Below are 15830 nucleotides of genomic sequence, written 5' to 3' on the forward strand. Positions count from 1 at the left end.
TCACCCAGGTAGGAGTGCAGTGGCACAATCATGGCTCACTATAGCCTCGACCTCCCAGGCTCAAGAGATCCTCCCACTTCAGCCTCCTGAGTAGCTGGGACCACAGGCACACGCCATCATGCCCAGCCGATTTTTTTCATATTTTTTGTAAAGACAGGGTTTTGCCATGTTGCCCAGGCTGGTCTCGAACTCCTGAGCTCAAGTGATCTGCCCACCTCAGCCTGCCAAAGTGTTGGGAATTACAGGCATGAGCCACTGCACCTGGCCTAGCTTCTCTTTTTACTTTTTACGAATCTATACTGGTGCATATTGGTATTATATTTTCACGGATATATATTGCTATTTTATTTTACAAATAACTATTGTGACCAAATAAAAAACCCGTAAATAAATCATGCTAACCAAACTTTTATCTCTCATATTCCTGCTGTTTCCTTTTATCCCTGAAAATGTTCATTAATTCTCGTTTTTTACCGCTGACCACCCCACCTCCATCCCTAGAAAAGCAGAAAAGTAATAGACATAAACCCTGAGATTTCCCACTCATAGGAGCTCATTATGTCTCTGAGAAGCAGTGTCTTATTTCAAAGTGCACTAAGCAGGAAATGCCAGATTAGGCCATTCCTAAACACCTGGTCTCCTGGAAGGAAAACCAAACTCCCCATAAGCTCTAGAGCCTGCCAGAGGACCACAGGGCTTAAAGAAACCTCTGCCTTCCAGTCCTTGCCCTGCCGCTAGCCAGCTGCGTGACCATGGATAAGGCCTTTCCATTCTCTGGGCTCCATTTCCTCTATTGAATGAGGTGGCAGATGTGGGGGGCAACAATGCCAACCTATAAGACTACTGGGAAGGGGCTGGGTGCAGTAGCTTACACCTGTAATCACAGCACTTTGGGAGGCCGAGGCGGGTGGATCATGTGAGGTCAGGAGTTTGAGACCAGCCTGGCTAACATAGTGAAACCCCGTCTCTACTAAAAATACAAAAATTGGTAGGGCGTGGTGGTGCGCGCCTGCAGTCCCAGCTACTCGGAAGGCAGAGGCTGAATTGCTTGAACCTGGGAGATGGAGGTTGCAGTGAGCTGAGATCATGCCATTGCATTACAGCTTGAGAGACAGAGCGAGACTCCATCTCAAAAAAAAAACAAAAGACTACAGGGAAGATCAAATAGGGTAATGCAGGGGGAAGCACATTTTCAACTGCAAAATGCTCCACCGCTAAAATAGAGTAGAGCAGGAGCTTACCAGCCTTTGCGGAAAGCAGAGCCACTTTTTACTTTGCCTGAAATTCACGGACAGGAGAGGGAAGAGGGGAGTAGGGGAGGGGCCTTGGCAGCTGATGGTGTTTCCCTCCGCCCACTCTCCAGTCACAAACCAAATTACCAAGAGTGTGTGTGCCTGTGTGTGTTTGTGTGCGCAGGCACTGGAATGGTTCTTTCAAAGACAGTGGGTGTGGCACACACATGTGGCATCAGATCCCAGCCTGGAGCTGTTCCAGGTGAGTTTTGAAATATTCCTGTTTCCTGGCTGCAGATGTCACGCCCAGGGCACAGAGAGGAGGAGTGTTCCAGGTGAGTTTTGAAAAACCCTGTTTCCAGGCTGCAGATGTCACGCCCGGGGGCACAGGGAGGAGGAGCCTGGGAGGAAGCCTCTTAACTCTGCCCTCACACCCTTTCCAGGGCATCCGTCAGCAGCCAGCAGCTGGCTGGGCAAAGAATCTCTGGGGAATCGGGGGAAAGGCAGGTGGGGTGTGGTCCAGGAGGCAACACTAGAGCAGGCCACAGTGGTGTGCAGGGAAAAAAGCAGGGCCTGGCTACGGGAGACCCCAACTCTGCCCCTAATCAGTGGTGTAGCATCAGGCAGGTTGCCACCACACCCTGGACTTCATTTCCCCTTCTGTAAAACGATGGGGTTGGACTAGAACAGGACCCTCTAACTCCACAACCACGGTCTTTCTGCGCACACAATGAGAGGCAGTGGAGCTCCCTAACAGAGAGCCCATTGAGAGCAGGGACAAAAGCCTCTGGAATTCCCTCCAGCCTCCATCAGGGACACAGGCAGTTTTCTTCCCTCTGGTTTCTGTCCTCAGGCAACCCCTGGTCCAGGCTCCTAACTGCACTGGAGATCTGTGAACTCACTCTCTTTCCCTCCTGGAAGGAAAGAGGAAGCCAGAGAGGCAGAAAGGAGGCCAGCAGGGCATGAGGCACAATGAGATAGAATGGGAAGACCTCACATGGAGGGATACTATGGAGGACCAGGAGAGAAGACACACACACCAAGAGCAAACAACCAAACTTTATCCAGAAAAGCATATTTGTAATCACCACTAAACAATGAGGCACATCGGTCCCCTCTCCCCAACCACCCTCACTCTTCCCAAACCCACTCTTTCTTTTGGCTTTTATAGAACACTGTAGAAATCCTTTCCTGAGTCTGCAAATGGCCCCAGACTGGGATGGGGGCTGCCCAGAGTGGTCTTAGGCTGGACTGAGTCCTGGTGCCCAGAGAGGGAGGCCTATGCAACTGCCTCCAGTATCCAAAAGTTCTGGGGGCAGGTCGGGTGGCCACACCTATGGCACAGGGTCTTGAGGGAGAGTGAGTGTGGTGGCGGTCTTACGTGTCCTTCTCATACCTGGCAGACAGAGTGAGCACAAGCCGCTGGAAGCCAAGCAGGAAGGCACATCTAGAAAAGCAGCAAGCTCTGGAATGCTACAGGCACGTGTGGATGGATGAGGCTCCATGGCGGCCAAGGAGATATCTGCTCCTGAGTAAGGTCACCTGACCACAGACAGCACCAGGGGCTAGGGGGCCAAGAAGGAGATCTTGAGAAGGATGGACCTGAGCTAAAGACGTAACTTAGATGGTGATCTGAAAAAAGGAAAAAAGAATAAAGGCTGGAACTCAAACCCACTGTTTAGGGTACAGGAGTAGACAGCTAAGTTCCAGGTGTCCAGAATCTTGTGTCCAAATCATAGCACAAGGAGAACAGGAATTCTCTTGAGTTAAGGCAAAATCAATCTTCACCCATCTGGGCTCTTCCATTGCATGGTATGGAAAGGAAGGGGCTGGGCAGAGGTCATTCCTCTCCCCATCTCCCCCTACTGCCAGTGAAGACTCTGAAAGCTTCTGTAGGCCAAGGCCAGAATGGTGTTGCCAGCCCAGGGCAGCAGGCCCTGAGAGCAGTCGGTGTGACCAGCTCCGGGAATCTCCATGGCCTCAGCAACATGGAAACCTGCAGCAGGAGAACCAAAGTCAATGGGCTTCCAAAGCACCCCAGCTCTCTCACCCCAGGCTCTCACTGCACCAGCACTTGGGGCTGAGGGAACTCCTAGTCTCAAGCCTCGGCCCCCGAAAGTGCTGGGATTACAGACATGAGCCACTGCGACTAGCTGTGAATGTTCTTAATGCCCTTGAACTATACACTTAAAAATGGTTAAGATGGTAAATTTTATGTATATTTTACCACAATTTAAAAAATAGCTACATTAACAGTATCTAACATGTACTGATACCCTACTATATAGAGTATAGCCTGGTCATGAAGAGGCCAGGCTGCCAGGGTTCAAATCCTACCTCTACCCCTCATTAGCTGCGAGACCTTGGGCAAGGTATTTAACCTCTCTGGGATTCATCTTCCTCATCTGGAATATGGGAATGACATTAGAACCCACCTCAATAAGGTTACTGAGAGAATCAATGGACACCTGTAAAATGCTTTGAGACGTGCCAACCACATAATAGAGCTACATAGGTGCTCTGATGGCAACATATCTAGAACTACATTCATGCTTCACATACCCTGAAACTACACCTTCGCAACCTCCACAGAGAAATCTAACACACGTGCACTTTAGCTTTAAAAACAAGCTCACAAAAACACATGGCCTCCCCTCTTCTAGTTTCTAATCCAGAGAAGGTTGAGCCTTTTCAAACAGCAGACCTGGCCAGGCACAGAGGCTGAGATCTGTAATCCCAACACTCTGGGAGGCTGAGACAGGAGGATCTCTTGAGTCCAGGAGTTCGAGACCAGCATGCAAAACACAATGGGGCCCTGTCTCTACAAAAATTTAAAAATTAGCCAGGCGTGGTGGTACATGCCTGTAGTCCCAGCTACCTGGGAGGCTGAGGTGAGAGGATCACTTGAGTCTGGCAGGTCAAGACTGCAGTGAGCCATAATCACACCACTGCACTCCAGCGTGGGTGACACAGTAAGACTGCCTCAAAAACAAAACGAAAAAGAAAGTAAAAATAAAAGAGCAGACCATTGAAGGATTTAGCAAAAAGGTTGAATTTTCACAACTCCGTAGATATTGTGGTTATTACTTTCACCTCTCCAACTTGCTCTGAATAAAAACCCTTTAACTTTTGGAAAGGAGTAGGCTCTGTGCTTTTTATTCAAATGCCCAGGACCCCTCCAGAAAACCAAGAAGCGTCTTACCTTACAGGCCCAGCCAGCAGGTCACCCCAGCGCCAGAGAGTGGTTCTTCTCTTTGGTAAGGGAGACCCACCCTGCCAGGTCAGTGCCAGGATCTCTTGCAGGTGACTTTCCTTTAGACTGGGAAAACCATCTGAATAACTTTGGCTTCATTTCTCCAACAATGTAAAGGAATGTTCAAATTCCCCAGTTCGGGTCTCTGGCTAGAGGCAGCAATCTACTTCCTCACTGGGATGGGTCCCCTCCCTCTGCTAGAGAAATTCCCTGGGGAAGAAAGAGAAGGCGCCCCCCAAATCTTCAAACAGAACACAGCCAATGGGTTGGGCCCTTAGGCATGAATGAGAGCCCGGACAGCACAGGGATACTCGGAACCTCAAGGTGGAAATACTGCTCCAGGCCCAGGAGCAGTTAATACAGTAAACTAAATTATTTCTGTAACAGCGGAACTTCTCAGAGTCTTTGATAAGCTAATGAGCATCTCCAAGAAAGGGAGACAGCACCGTTGACAAACCCATCTGGCCTTGAAACCCTCTCTTAGGAGAGGCGGCTCCTGAGCCAGGGGTCCTGACTCACCCACCCTTTCAATGCAAACAGCGCTGGACTGCAAGTCTGGGTTCCAATCTTACTCCGGCTGTTCCCAAGAGCAGGCTCTGGGTCCCCATCTGTAAGAAGGGGTAGGATTCACCTTAACATTCCACCATGGTCGTGGAACTCCTAATGCAAACAGCTATGGGGGGGGTGGGGATGAGGGGGGCGGCAGAAGCCTGTGAGGAAGGCTGGGAAGAGACTTGTGTCACAGAGAGGCCAGGACAGTTAGTGTGTGTTTGGGACTGGCCTGCAAAAACCTTAAGGACAAAGGCGGAGTAGGTAGAGGCAAGAGGAGACTCCACAAGTGTAAGGGTACAGCCCACTGGCTTCTCCTATCGGTCCCCACCTCGGCGGATGGGCCCCACCCCAAGGCTTCCGAGCACAGAGAGACGGGCTGGGAGGGGCTTCGCAGGACGCCAGCACAATCCCCAGCTAAAACCAAACTCGTCGCTCATCCTGGGACCAGCCAAGGCCTGTCCTCAGCTCCGCCCGCGGCCCAGCGCCTGCGTTTTACAGCACCGGAGGCTGGACGAGGGGCCGGGGAAGGGAGTGCTCTTCCGACCACGGGGCGGGAGGGAAGGGGGCAGCCAGAAGCCTGGTTCCAATTTGGGAGCCTCCCCCGGATCTGCGCGGCGCCTGTCCACGTCTTAGTCTCAGCAGGGAAGGGAAGAGGAATCGCGAGGTTTCGCCTCGGGGCGGCTCGTCTGCGAGTGTGTGTCCGCCCCTCGGATCGCAGCCTGCGCTTGTCCCGGGAGACTGCGCGTCCGGCGCGGCGGTCGGGATTCTGGGCTGGGATTCTGGGCGGCGGCGGCGCTGCCGTCGGGCGGGAGCTGAGCGTCAGGGTCCCTGGGCGCGGGCGACAGTGGAAACGCTGGAGGGCAGGGAGAGGGTGCCAGGGCGCACCCGTGCGGGGCGGCGGCGGGGGGAGGGATTAAGGAGGCTGGTCTCCGGGGGTTCCCCCGCCCCGATCGGGGCCGCGGCGGGCGCAGGCGGCCTCACGCCACCTCCTGCTTGCCCTGGCAGCGACGCCCGCATCCATAGAGCGCCGAAAGCAGGTAGAGGCCGTGGCAGACGCCGCCGCAGACGGCGGCTGCCAGGAAGGCGTGGTAGGCGCAGGGCAGCGGGTAATCCTTGAGGTTGCAGTAGCTGTGGCGCTGCATCTGGTCGCTCATGATGCCGGTGGCAGCGCCGTAGAGTGCGGCCGCCAGCACATCGTGCGCCACGTTGACCATGAGCCAGCGCGAGCCCAGCACGGGGACCAGCTCGTGCTTGCCCAGCAGCGTGAGGAAGTAGAGGCCCAGGGTGAGCAGCCAGAAGAGCACGGACACGAAGAGCGCGAAGTGCACGGGGCCCTGGTACTTGCTGGTGGCGATAGTGATCCAGAAGGCAGCGCCGGCCAGCAGCTGCAGCAGCCGCAACACGCCCAGCGGGCTGCGCAGGAAGGGCCGCTGCAGGCGCACCGCTCCGCGGGCCGCACGCGCCTGGGGCGGCGGCTGGCGCGGGGGCGGCGGGAGCATGGCCCCCGGGCGCGGTGGCGGCGGCGGCGGCGCCCCGAGTAGCGGAATGGCGGCGCCTTGCTCGCGGGGGCAGCCTGGCCCGGGTACCCGCTGCGCCCGCCGCGGCCTCCTCTCCTGGCTCCCCTCTTAGTCCTCTCTTCCTCTCCTCCTTTCCCCACCCTTCCTCTCCTCTCTCCTCCCCTCGGCCCTCCTTGCCTTCTCTCTCCCGCTCTCCACCCTTCCCACCCGCCCCTTTCCCTTCCCCTTCCCCTCGGCTGTCTCCTCCCCCGCGCGCTCCTCCCGGCTTCCTGCCATCTCTCTTTCCGTCTCGCACACCACCCTGGCGCCCCCCTTTCCCCTCCGCGCCAGGCCCCCAGCTCGGATTCCTTCGTCCTCGAGCCAGGGCAGGGCTCATCTCCCAGCCTGACGCGGGCCTTCCGCCCTGCCCGCCCGTGCACTGCTGCGCCAAGTTTGCCACATCTGGGGCCGCCCCTACCCGCCCTGCCTCCTCCTTTTCCCTCTTTCCTGCCATAGCGCCCACCCCGGGCCTCTGGGCGCGGGAGGAGAGCAGTGCTGGTTTTGAACTGACATCCACTGTCACCTGGACGTCCGCAGTCTCCTGCCAGGGCCCGCCTCGTCCTGTCCAAAGCTGTCCAAGTTCCCCGTGTCGGAGTAAGAGTCCATCACCCACCAGAGGCACCGCCACCCGTCCCACTCGGCACAAGCTTATTGTCCACACCCTCTTTTATCCAACCCTTCCTTGCCATCCTCCTGTCTTGCCCAGATTCAAAATATGCTACCTAACATGGCTGGGACACAAACCCAGGGCCAAGAGGAAGCAAAGCCCACGGACTTAACTGCTAGGCCTAACTGCCTGTGATGGAGGCTAACGATGCTTTACATTATTGTTATTCCGTGCGACCGCTTTACCTGCGTTCTCATTTAACCCTCAAAACAACCACAGAGATACACGCCACTCCCCTCATTTTGCTGAGGAGGAATGAAGCCTACCTGGGTTCAGACCAGGAAGCTGGTAACTACCGCCAGTCTCTCTTCTCTCCTTCATGCTCAACCTTTGTGCCCATGGCATCTTTCTTTTTTCTTTTTTTTTGGGGGGTGGGCAGCGGTAGGGTAGAGTACTGTTCTGTGATCCAGGTTGGAGGGCAGTGAAGCAATCTCTGCTCACTGCAACCTCCGCCTCCCGGGCTCAAGTGATTCTCCCGGCTCAGGGTCCCAAGTAGCTGGGACTACAGTCGCGAGTGCCACCACACCCAGCTAGTTTTTGTATTTTTTTTAGTAGAGACAGGGCTTTGCCATGTTGGCCAGGCTGGTGTCAAGCTCCTGACCTCAAGTGATCTGTCCCCCTTGGCTCCCAAAGTGCTGGGATTACAGGCATGAACCACCAAGCCGGGTCATGACAGCTTTCTAAAAGAGACCTGATGTTTGTTACATTGCTTCCCCCACTGAGACAGGACAGAAGCTGTCTCTTCTGTGTGGCCTATTTCACAATTTGTCCCCAACCAATTTCCAACTTCCTGGCTTGCCACTTCCTTCCCTTTCCCATGCTGCCACCCAGCATACCAACCCCACCAATCCTTTCCAATTTCCCAAGTAAACTCAGAATGCCCTGCATTCCCAGACCCCACTTGACATCAAAATTCCTATTTATCCTTCAAGGCCCAGTTTAAATGCTGCTTCCTTTTGGTCCAGCCTCTGAGGCTGCTCTTCTAGGCCCCCAGTTGGACCATCCTTCTGCAGCAGTGTTGAGTCGGCTACATCATAACTATTGGATATCATGTGTTATCCATCTTTGCCTGTGCCTGGCTCATAGGAGACTCTCAGTAAAATATGTGGAACAGATGACTGAGTGGCTGCAGAGGCAGCAATGAAACTGAGGGGGCCCCTCTTACCCTGGGGACTGTGCATGCTTCAGACCTACAGCTGACCCCACACTGCAGAGCTAGTCTTCATCTCCCGGTCATAAGATGAGTCCTCTGGCCTTTGGCCTGGCTGAGCAGGTCCTCTTCCAGCAGGCTGGCTCCCCTTGGGAGAGAAAAGCTATGTGGCTTCTCAGCGGGTAATGCCTCTCACTGCCAACTCAGCCCACTTGGAGAAGGCTCTGAATGCATTAAAAAAAAAAATAGAGACGGAATCTTGTCATCTTGCCCAGGCTGGTTTCAAACTCCTGGGCTCAAATGATCCTCCCTCCTCGGCCTCCTAAAGTGTTGGGATTGTAGGCATGAGCCACTGCACCTGGCCTAAATGCATATATGTGTATGCATTTATATATATAATGCATACATATATAAATGCATATATATATATTTTTTTTTTCTTTTTTTTTTTTATTATACTTTAGGGTTTTAGGGTACATGTGCACAATGTGCAGGTTTGTTACATATGTATCCATGTGCCATGTTGATTTCCTGCACCCATTAACTCGTCATTTAGCATTAGGTGTATCTCCTAATGCTGTCCCTCCCCCCTCCCCCCACCCCACAACAGTCCCCGGAGTGTAATGTTCCCCTTCCTGTGTCCATGTGTTCTCATTGTTCAATTCCCACCTATGAGTGAGAACATGCGGTGTTTGGTTTTTTGTCCTTGCGATAGTTTACTGAGAATGATGTTTTCCAGTTTCATCCATGTCCCTACAAAGGACACGAACTCATCATTTTTTATGGCTGCATAGTATTCCATGGTGTATATGTGCCACATTTTCTTAATCCAGTCTATCGTTGTTGGACATTTGGGTTGGTTCCAACTCTTTGCTATTGTGAATAGTGCTGCAATAAACATACGTGTGCATGTGTCTTTATAGCAGCATGATTTATAGTCCTTTGGGTATATACCCAGTAACGGGATGGCTGGGTCAAATGGTATTTCTAGTTCGAGATCCCTGAGGAATCGCCACACTGACTTCCACAATGGTTGAACTAGTTTACAGTCCCACCAACAGTGTAAAAGTGTTCCTATTTCTCCACATCCTCTCCAGCACCTGTTGTTTCCTGATTTTTTCATGATGGCCATTCTAACTGGTGTGAGATGGTATCTCACTGTGGTTTTGATTTGCATTTCTCTGATGGCCAGTGATGATGAGCATTTCTTCATGTGTTTTTTGGCTGCATAAATATCTTCTTTTGAGAAGTGTCTATTCATGTCCTCTGCCCACTTTTTGATGGGGTTGTTTGTTTTTTTCTTGTAAATTTGTTTGAGTTCATTGTAGATTCTGGATATTAGCCCTTTGTCAGATGAGTAGGTTGCAAAAATTTTCTCCCATTCTGTAGGTTGCCTGTTCACTCTGATGATAGTTTCTTTTGCTGTGCAGAAGCTCTTTAGTTTAATGAGATCCCATTTGTCGATTTTGGCTTTTGTTGCCATTGCTTTTGGTGTTTTAGACATGAAGTCCTTGCCCACGTCTATGTCCTGAATGGTATTGCCTAGGTTTTCTTGTAGGATTTTAATGGTTTTAGGTCTAACATATAAGTCTTTAATCCATCTTGAATTAATTTTTGTATAAGGTGTAAGGAAGGGATCCAGTTGCAGCTTTCTACATATGGCTAGCCAGTTTTCCCAGCACCATTTATTAAATAGGGAATCCTTTCCCCATTTCTTGTTTTTGTCAGGTTTGTCAAAGATCAGATAGTTGTAGCTATGCGGCGTCATTTCTGAGGGCTCTGTTCTGTTCCATTGATCTATGTCTCTGTTGTGGTACCAGTACCATGCTGTTTTGGTTACTGTAGCCTTGTAGTATAGTTTAAAGTCAGGTAGCGTGATGCCTCCAGCTTTGTTCTTTTGGCTTAGGATTGACTTGGCGATGCGGGCTCTTTTTTGGTTCCATATGAACTTTAAAGTAGTTTTTTCCAATTCTGTGAAGAAAGTCATTGGTAGCTTGATGGGGATGGCATTGAATCTATAAATTACCTTGGGCAGTATGGCCATTTTCACGATGTTCATTCTTCCAACCCATGAGCATGGAATGTTCTTCCATTTGTTTGTATCCTCTTTTATTTCATTGAGCAGTGGTTTGTAGTTCTCCTTGAAGAGGTCCTTCACATCCCTTGTAAGTTGGATTCCTAGGTATTTTATTCTCTTTGAAGCAATTGTGAATGGGAGTTCACTCATGATTTGGCTCTCTGTTTGTCTGTTATTGGTGTACAAGAATGCTTGTGATTTTTGTACATTAATTTTGTATCCTGAGACTTTGCTGAAGTTGCTAATCAGCTTAAGGAGATTTTGGGCTGAGACAATGGGGTTTTCTAGATATACAATCATGTCATCTGCAAACAGGGACAATTTGACTTCCTCTTTTCCTAGTTGAATACCCTTTATTTCCTTCTCCTGCCTGATTGCTCTGGCCAGAACTTCCAGCACTATGTTGAAAAGGAGCGGTGAGAGAGGGCATCCCTGTCTTGTGCCAGTTTTCAGAGGGAATGCTTCCAGTTTTTGCCCATTCAGTATGATATTGGCTGTGGGTTTGTCATAGATAGCTCTTATTATTTTGAGATACGTCCCATCAATACCTAATTTATTGAGAGTTTTTAGCATGAAGGGGTGTTGAATTTTGTCAAAGGCCTTTTCTGCATCTATTGAGATAATCATGTGGTTTTTGTCTTTGGTTCTGTTTATATGCTGGATTATATTTATTGATTTGCGTGTGTTGAACCAGCCTTGCATCCCAGGGATGAAGCCCACTTGATCATGGTGGATAAGCTTTTTGATGTGCTGCTGGATTCGGTTTGCCAGTATTTTATTGAGGATTTTTGCATCAATGTTCATCAAGGATATTGGTCTGAAATTCTCTTTTTTGGTTATGTCTCTGCCAGGTTTTGGTATCAGGACGATGCTGGCTTCATAAAATGTGTTAGGGAGGATTCCCTCTTTTTCTATCGATTGGAATAGTTTCAGAAGGAATGGTACCAGTTCCTCCTTGTACCTCTGGTAGAATTCAGCTGTGAATCCGTCAGGTCCTGGACTCTTTTTGGTTGGTAAGCTATTGATTATTGCCACAATTTCAGAACCTGTTATTGGTCTATTCAGAGATTCAACTTCTTCCTGGTTTAGTCTTGGGAGGGTGTATTTGTCGAGGAATTTATCCATTTCTTCTAGATTTTCTAGTTTATTTGCATAGAGGTGTTTGTAGTATTCTCGGATGGTAGATTGTATTTCTGTGGGATCGGTGGTGATATCCCCTTTTTCGTTTTTTATTGCATCTATTTGATTCTTCTCTCTTTTCTTCTTTATTAGTCTTGCTAGCGGTCCATCAATTTTGTTGATCTTTTCAAAAAACCAGCTCCTGGATTCATTAATTTTTTGAAGGGTTTTTTGTGTCTCTATTTCCTTCAGTTCTGCTCTGATTTTAGTTATTTCTAGCCTTCTGCTAGCTTTTGAATGTGTTTGCTCTTGCTTTTCTAGTTCTTTTAATTGAGATGTTAGGGTGTCAATTTTGGATCTTTCCTGCTTTCTCTTGTGGGCATTTAGTGCTATAAATTTCCCTCTACACACTGCTTTGAATGTGTCCCAGAGATTCTGGTATGTCGTGTCTTTGTTCTCGTTGGTTTCAAAGAACATCTTTATTTCTGCCTTCATTTCATTATGTACCCAATAGTCATTCAGGAGCAGGTTGTTCAGTTTCCATGTAGTTGAGCGGTTTTGAGTGAGTTTCTTAATCCTGAGTTCTAGTTTGATTGCACTGTGGTCTGAGAGACAGTTTGTTATAATTTCTGTTCTTTTACATTTGCTGAGGAGAGCTTTACTTCCAACTATGTGGTCAATTTTGGAATAGGTGTGGTGTGGTGCTGAAAAAAATGTATATTCTGTTGACTTGGGGTGGAGAGTTCTGTAGATGTCTATTAGGTCCACTTTATGTAGAGCTGAGTTCAATTCCTGGATATCCTTTTTAACTTTCTGTCTCGTTGATCTGTCTAATGCTGACAGTGGGGTGTTAAAATCTCCCATTATTATTGTGTGGGAGTTTAAGTCCCTTTGTAGGTCACTGAGGACTTGCTTTATGAATCTGGGTGCTCCTGTGTTGGGTGCATATATATTTAGGATAGTTAGCTCTTCTTGTTGGATTGATCCCTTTACCATTATGTAATGGCCTTCTTTGTCTCTTTTGATCTTTGTTGGTTTAAAGTCTATTTTATCAGAGACTAGGATTGCAACCCCTGCCTTTTTTTGTTTTCCAGTTGCTTGATAGATCTTCCTCCATCCCTTTATTTTGAGTCTATGTGTGTCTCTGCACGTGAGATGGGTTTCCTGAATACAGCACACTGATGGGTCCTGACTCCTTATCCAGTTTGCCAGTCTGTGTCTTTTGATTGGAGCATTTAGCCCATTTACATTTAACGTTAATATTGTTATGTGTGAATCTGATCCTGTCATTATGATGTTAGTTGGTTATTTTGCTCGTTAGTTGCTATTGTTTCTTCCTAGCCTCAATGGTCTTTACAATTTGGCATGTTTTTGCAGTGGCTGGTACCGGTTGTTCCTTTCCATGTTTAGTGCTTCCTTCAGGAGCTCTTTTAGGGCAGGCCTGGTGGTGACAAAATCACTCAGCGTTTGCTTGTCTGTGAAGTATTTTATTTCTCCTTCACTTATGAAGCTTAGTTTGGCGGGATAGCAAATTCTGGGTTGAAAATTCTTTTCTTTAAGGATGTTGAATATCGGCCCCCACTCTCTTCTGGCTTGTAGAGTTTCTGCCGAGAGATCAGCTGTTAGTCTGATGGGCTTCCCTTTGTGGGTAACCCGACCTTTCTCTCTGGCTGCCCTTAACATTTTTTCCTTCATTTCAACTTTGGTGAATCTGACAATTATGTGTCTTGGAGTTGCCCTTCTCGAGGAGTATCTTTGTGGCGTTCTCTGTATTTCCTGAATCTGAATGCTGGCCTGCCTTGCTAGATTGGGGAAGTTCTCCTGGATAATATCTTGCAGAGTGTTTTCCAACTTGGTTCCATTCTCCCCATCATTTTCAGGTACACCAATCAGACGTAGGTTTGGTCTTTTCACATAGTCCCAAATTTCTTGGAGGCTTTGTTCATTTCTTTTTATTCTTTTTTCTCTAAACTTCCCTTCTCTCTTCATTTCATTCATTTCATCTTCCATCAGCGATACCCTTTCTTCCAGTTGATCGCATCTGCTACTGAGGCTTCTGCAATCTTCGCGTAGTTCTCGAAACTTGGCTTTCAGCTCCATCAGCTCCTTTAAGCCCTTCTCTCCATTGGTTATTCTAGTTATCCATTCTTCTAATATTTTTTCAAAGTTTTTAACTTCTTTGCTATTGTTTTGAATTTCCTCTCGTAGCTCAGAGTAGTTTGATCGTCTGAAGCCTTCTTCTCTCAACTCATCAAAGTCATCCTCCATCCAGCTTTGTTCCGTTGCTGGTGAGGAACTGCGTTCCTTTGGAGGAGGAGAGGTGCTCTGTTTTTTAGAGTTTCCAGTTTTTTTGTTCTGTTTTTTCCCCATCTTTGTGGTTTTATCTACTTTTTGTCTTTGATGCTGGTGATGTACAGATGGGTTTTTGGTGTGGATGTCCTTTCTGTTTGTTAGTTTTCCTTCTACCAGACAGGACCCTCAGCTGCAGGTCTGTTGGAGTTTACTAGAGGTCCACTCCAGACCCTGTTTGGCTGGGTGTCAGCAGCGGTGGCTGCAGAACAGCGGATTTTCGTGAGATCACAAATTCAGCTGTCTGATAGTTCGTCTGAAAGTTTTGTCTCAGAGGAGTACCCGGTTGAATGAGGTGTCAGTCTGTCCCTACTGGGGGGGGTGCCTCCCAGTTAGGCTGCTCAGGGGTGAGGGACCCACTTTAGGAGGCAGTCTGTCCATTCTCAGATCTCCAGCTGCGTGCTGGGAGAACCACTACTCTCTTCAAAGCTGTCAGTCAGACAGGGACCTTTAAGTCTGTGGAGGTTCTTGCTGAGTTTTTGTTTGTCTGTGCCCTGCCCCCAGAGGTGGAGCCTATAGAGGCAGGCAGGCCTCCTTGAGCTATGGTGGGCTCCACCCAGTTCGAGCTTCCTGGCTGCTTTGTTTACCTAAGCAAGCCTGGGCAATGGCGGGCGCCCCTCCCCCAGCCTCGCTGCCGCCTTGCAGCTTGATCTCAGACTGCTGTGCTAGCAATCAGCGAGACTCCGTAGGCATAGGACCCTCCGAGCCAGGTGCGGGACACAATCTCCTAGTGTGCCGTTTTCCAGGCCCGTTGGAAAAGCGCAGTATTGGGGTGGGACTGACCTGATATTCCAGGTGCCGTCTGTTTCCCCTTTCTTTGACTAGGAAAGGGAACTCCCTGACCCCTTGCGCTTCCCGAGTGAGGCAATGCCTCGCCCTGCTTCGGCTCGCGCACAGTGCGTTTCACCGACTGTCCTGCGCCCACTGTTAGGCACTCCCTAGTGAGATGAAACCGGTACCTCAAGCAGAAATGCAGAAATCACCCGTCTTCTGTGTCGCTGGGGCTGGGAGCTGGAGACCGGAGCTGTTCCTATTCGGCCATCTTCCAATAACCTTTCACTATTTTCTTTATTATGCTGGAACAGCTTGTGCCTTCCGGCTCTTGCCTCGGCACCCGGGTGGCTTGCCGCCCACAAGGTCTTTTTTTTTTTTTTTTTTTTTGAGATGGAGTCTCACTGTGTCACCCAGGCTGGAGTGCAGTGGCGCGATCTCGGCTCACTGCAAGCTCCGCCTCCCCGGTTCACGCCATTCTCCTGCCTCAGCCTCCCGAGTAGCTGGGACTACAGGCGCCCGCCACCACGCCCGGCTAATTTTTTGTATTTTCAGTAGAGACGGGGTTTCACCATGTTAGCCAGGATGGTCTCGATCTCCTGACCTCATGATCCGCCCGCCTCAGCCTCCCAAAGTGCTGGGATTACAGGCGTGAGCCACCATGCCCGGCCAATATACATGTGATTTTTATTAATTGAATGCTTACTGTATTCTAGGCACTATGATAAGCACTTTATATTCGTTGTTTTACTTGATCCTTACGCCAGCCCTATAAAATGATTGTTATTAGCTCTGATTTGCTGATGGGGAAACTGGGGCTTACAAGGTTAAAAAAGCTGACCATGGCTGGGCGCAGTGGCTCACCCCTGTAATCCCAGCACTTTGGGAGGCCGAGGCTGGCGGATCATGAGGTCAGGAGTTTGAGACCAACCTGACCAACATGGCAACAGGGTGAAACCCTGTCTCTACTAAAGATTAAAAAATTAGCCCAGCATGGTGACATGCGCCTATAGTCCCAGCTACTTGGGAGGCTGAGGCAGGAGAATCGCTTGAACTAGGGAGTCAGAGGTTGCAGTGAGCCGAGATCATGCCACTGCACTCCAG

At 49.5% G+C, this 15830-nt stretch overlaps 1 protein-coding gene across 3 annotated transcripts; it reads right to left on the bottom strand.

Moving 5' to 3' along the window:
* Nucleotides 1-2305: 2305 nt before the first annotated feature.
* MARVELD1 (MARVEL domain containing 1) lies at nucleotides 2306-7058 on the bottom strand. 3 transcript variants are annotated; one of them, XM_032135030.2, is made up of 3 exons: nucleotides 5366-7058; nucleotides 4435-5093; nucleotides 2306-3228 (listed from the first exon to the last, which is right to left on the bottom strand). In XM_032135030.2, the coding sequence occupies exon 1, from the start codon at nucleotides 6534-6536 to the stop codon at nucleotides 6015-6017; it is 522 nt and encodes a 173-aa protein (XP_031990921.1). In that variant the 5' UTR covers nucleotides 6537-7058; the 3' UTR covers nucleotides 2306-3228; nucleotides 4435-5093; nucleotides 5366-6014. The 3 variants fall into 3 exon arrangements, with proteins under 3 accessions (XP_031990921.1, XP_031990929.1, XP_031990912.1); XM_032135038.2 differs by having other exon boundaries at nucleotides 2306-2797; nucleotides 2908-3228; nucleotides 4435-7058; XM_032135021.2 differs by having other exon boundaries at nucleotides 4435-7058.
* Nucleotides 7059-15830: the final 8772 nt, after the last annotated feature.

The sequence above is a fragment of the Hylobates moloch genome, unplaced genomic scaffold (assembly GCF_009828535.3).
Source record: "Hylobates moloch isolate HMO894 unplaced genomic scaffold, HMol_V3 SCAFFOLD_3, whole genome shotgun sequence".
NCBI lineage: Eukaryota > Metazoa > Chordata > Mammalia > Primates > Hylobatidae > Hylobates > Hylobates moloch.

What these genes read in the sequence shown, in the direction of transcription:
- MARVELD1 (XM_032135030.2), bottom strand. Translation starts at nt 6,536, where the DNA reads ATGCTCCCGCCGCCCCCGCGCCAGCCGCCGCCCCAGGCGCGTGCGGCC.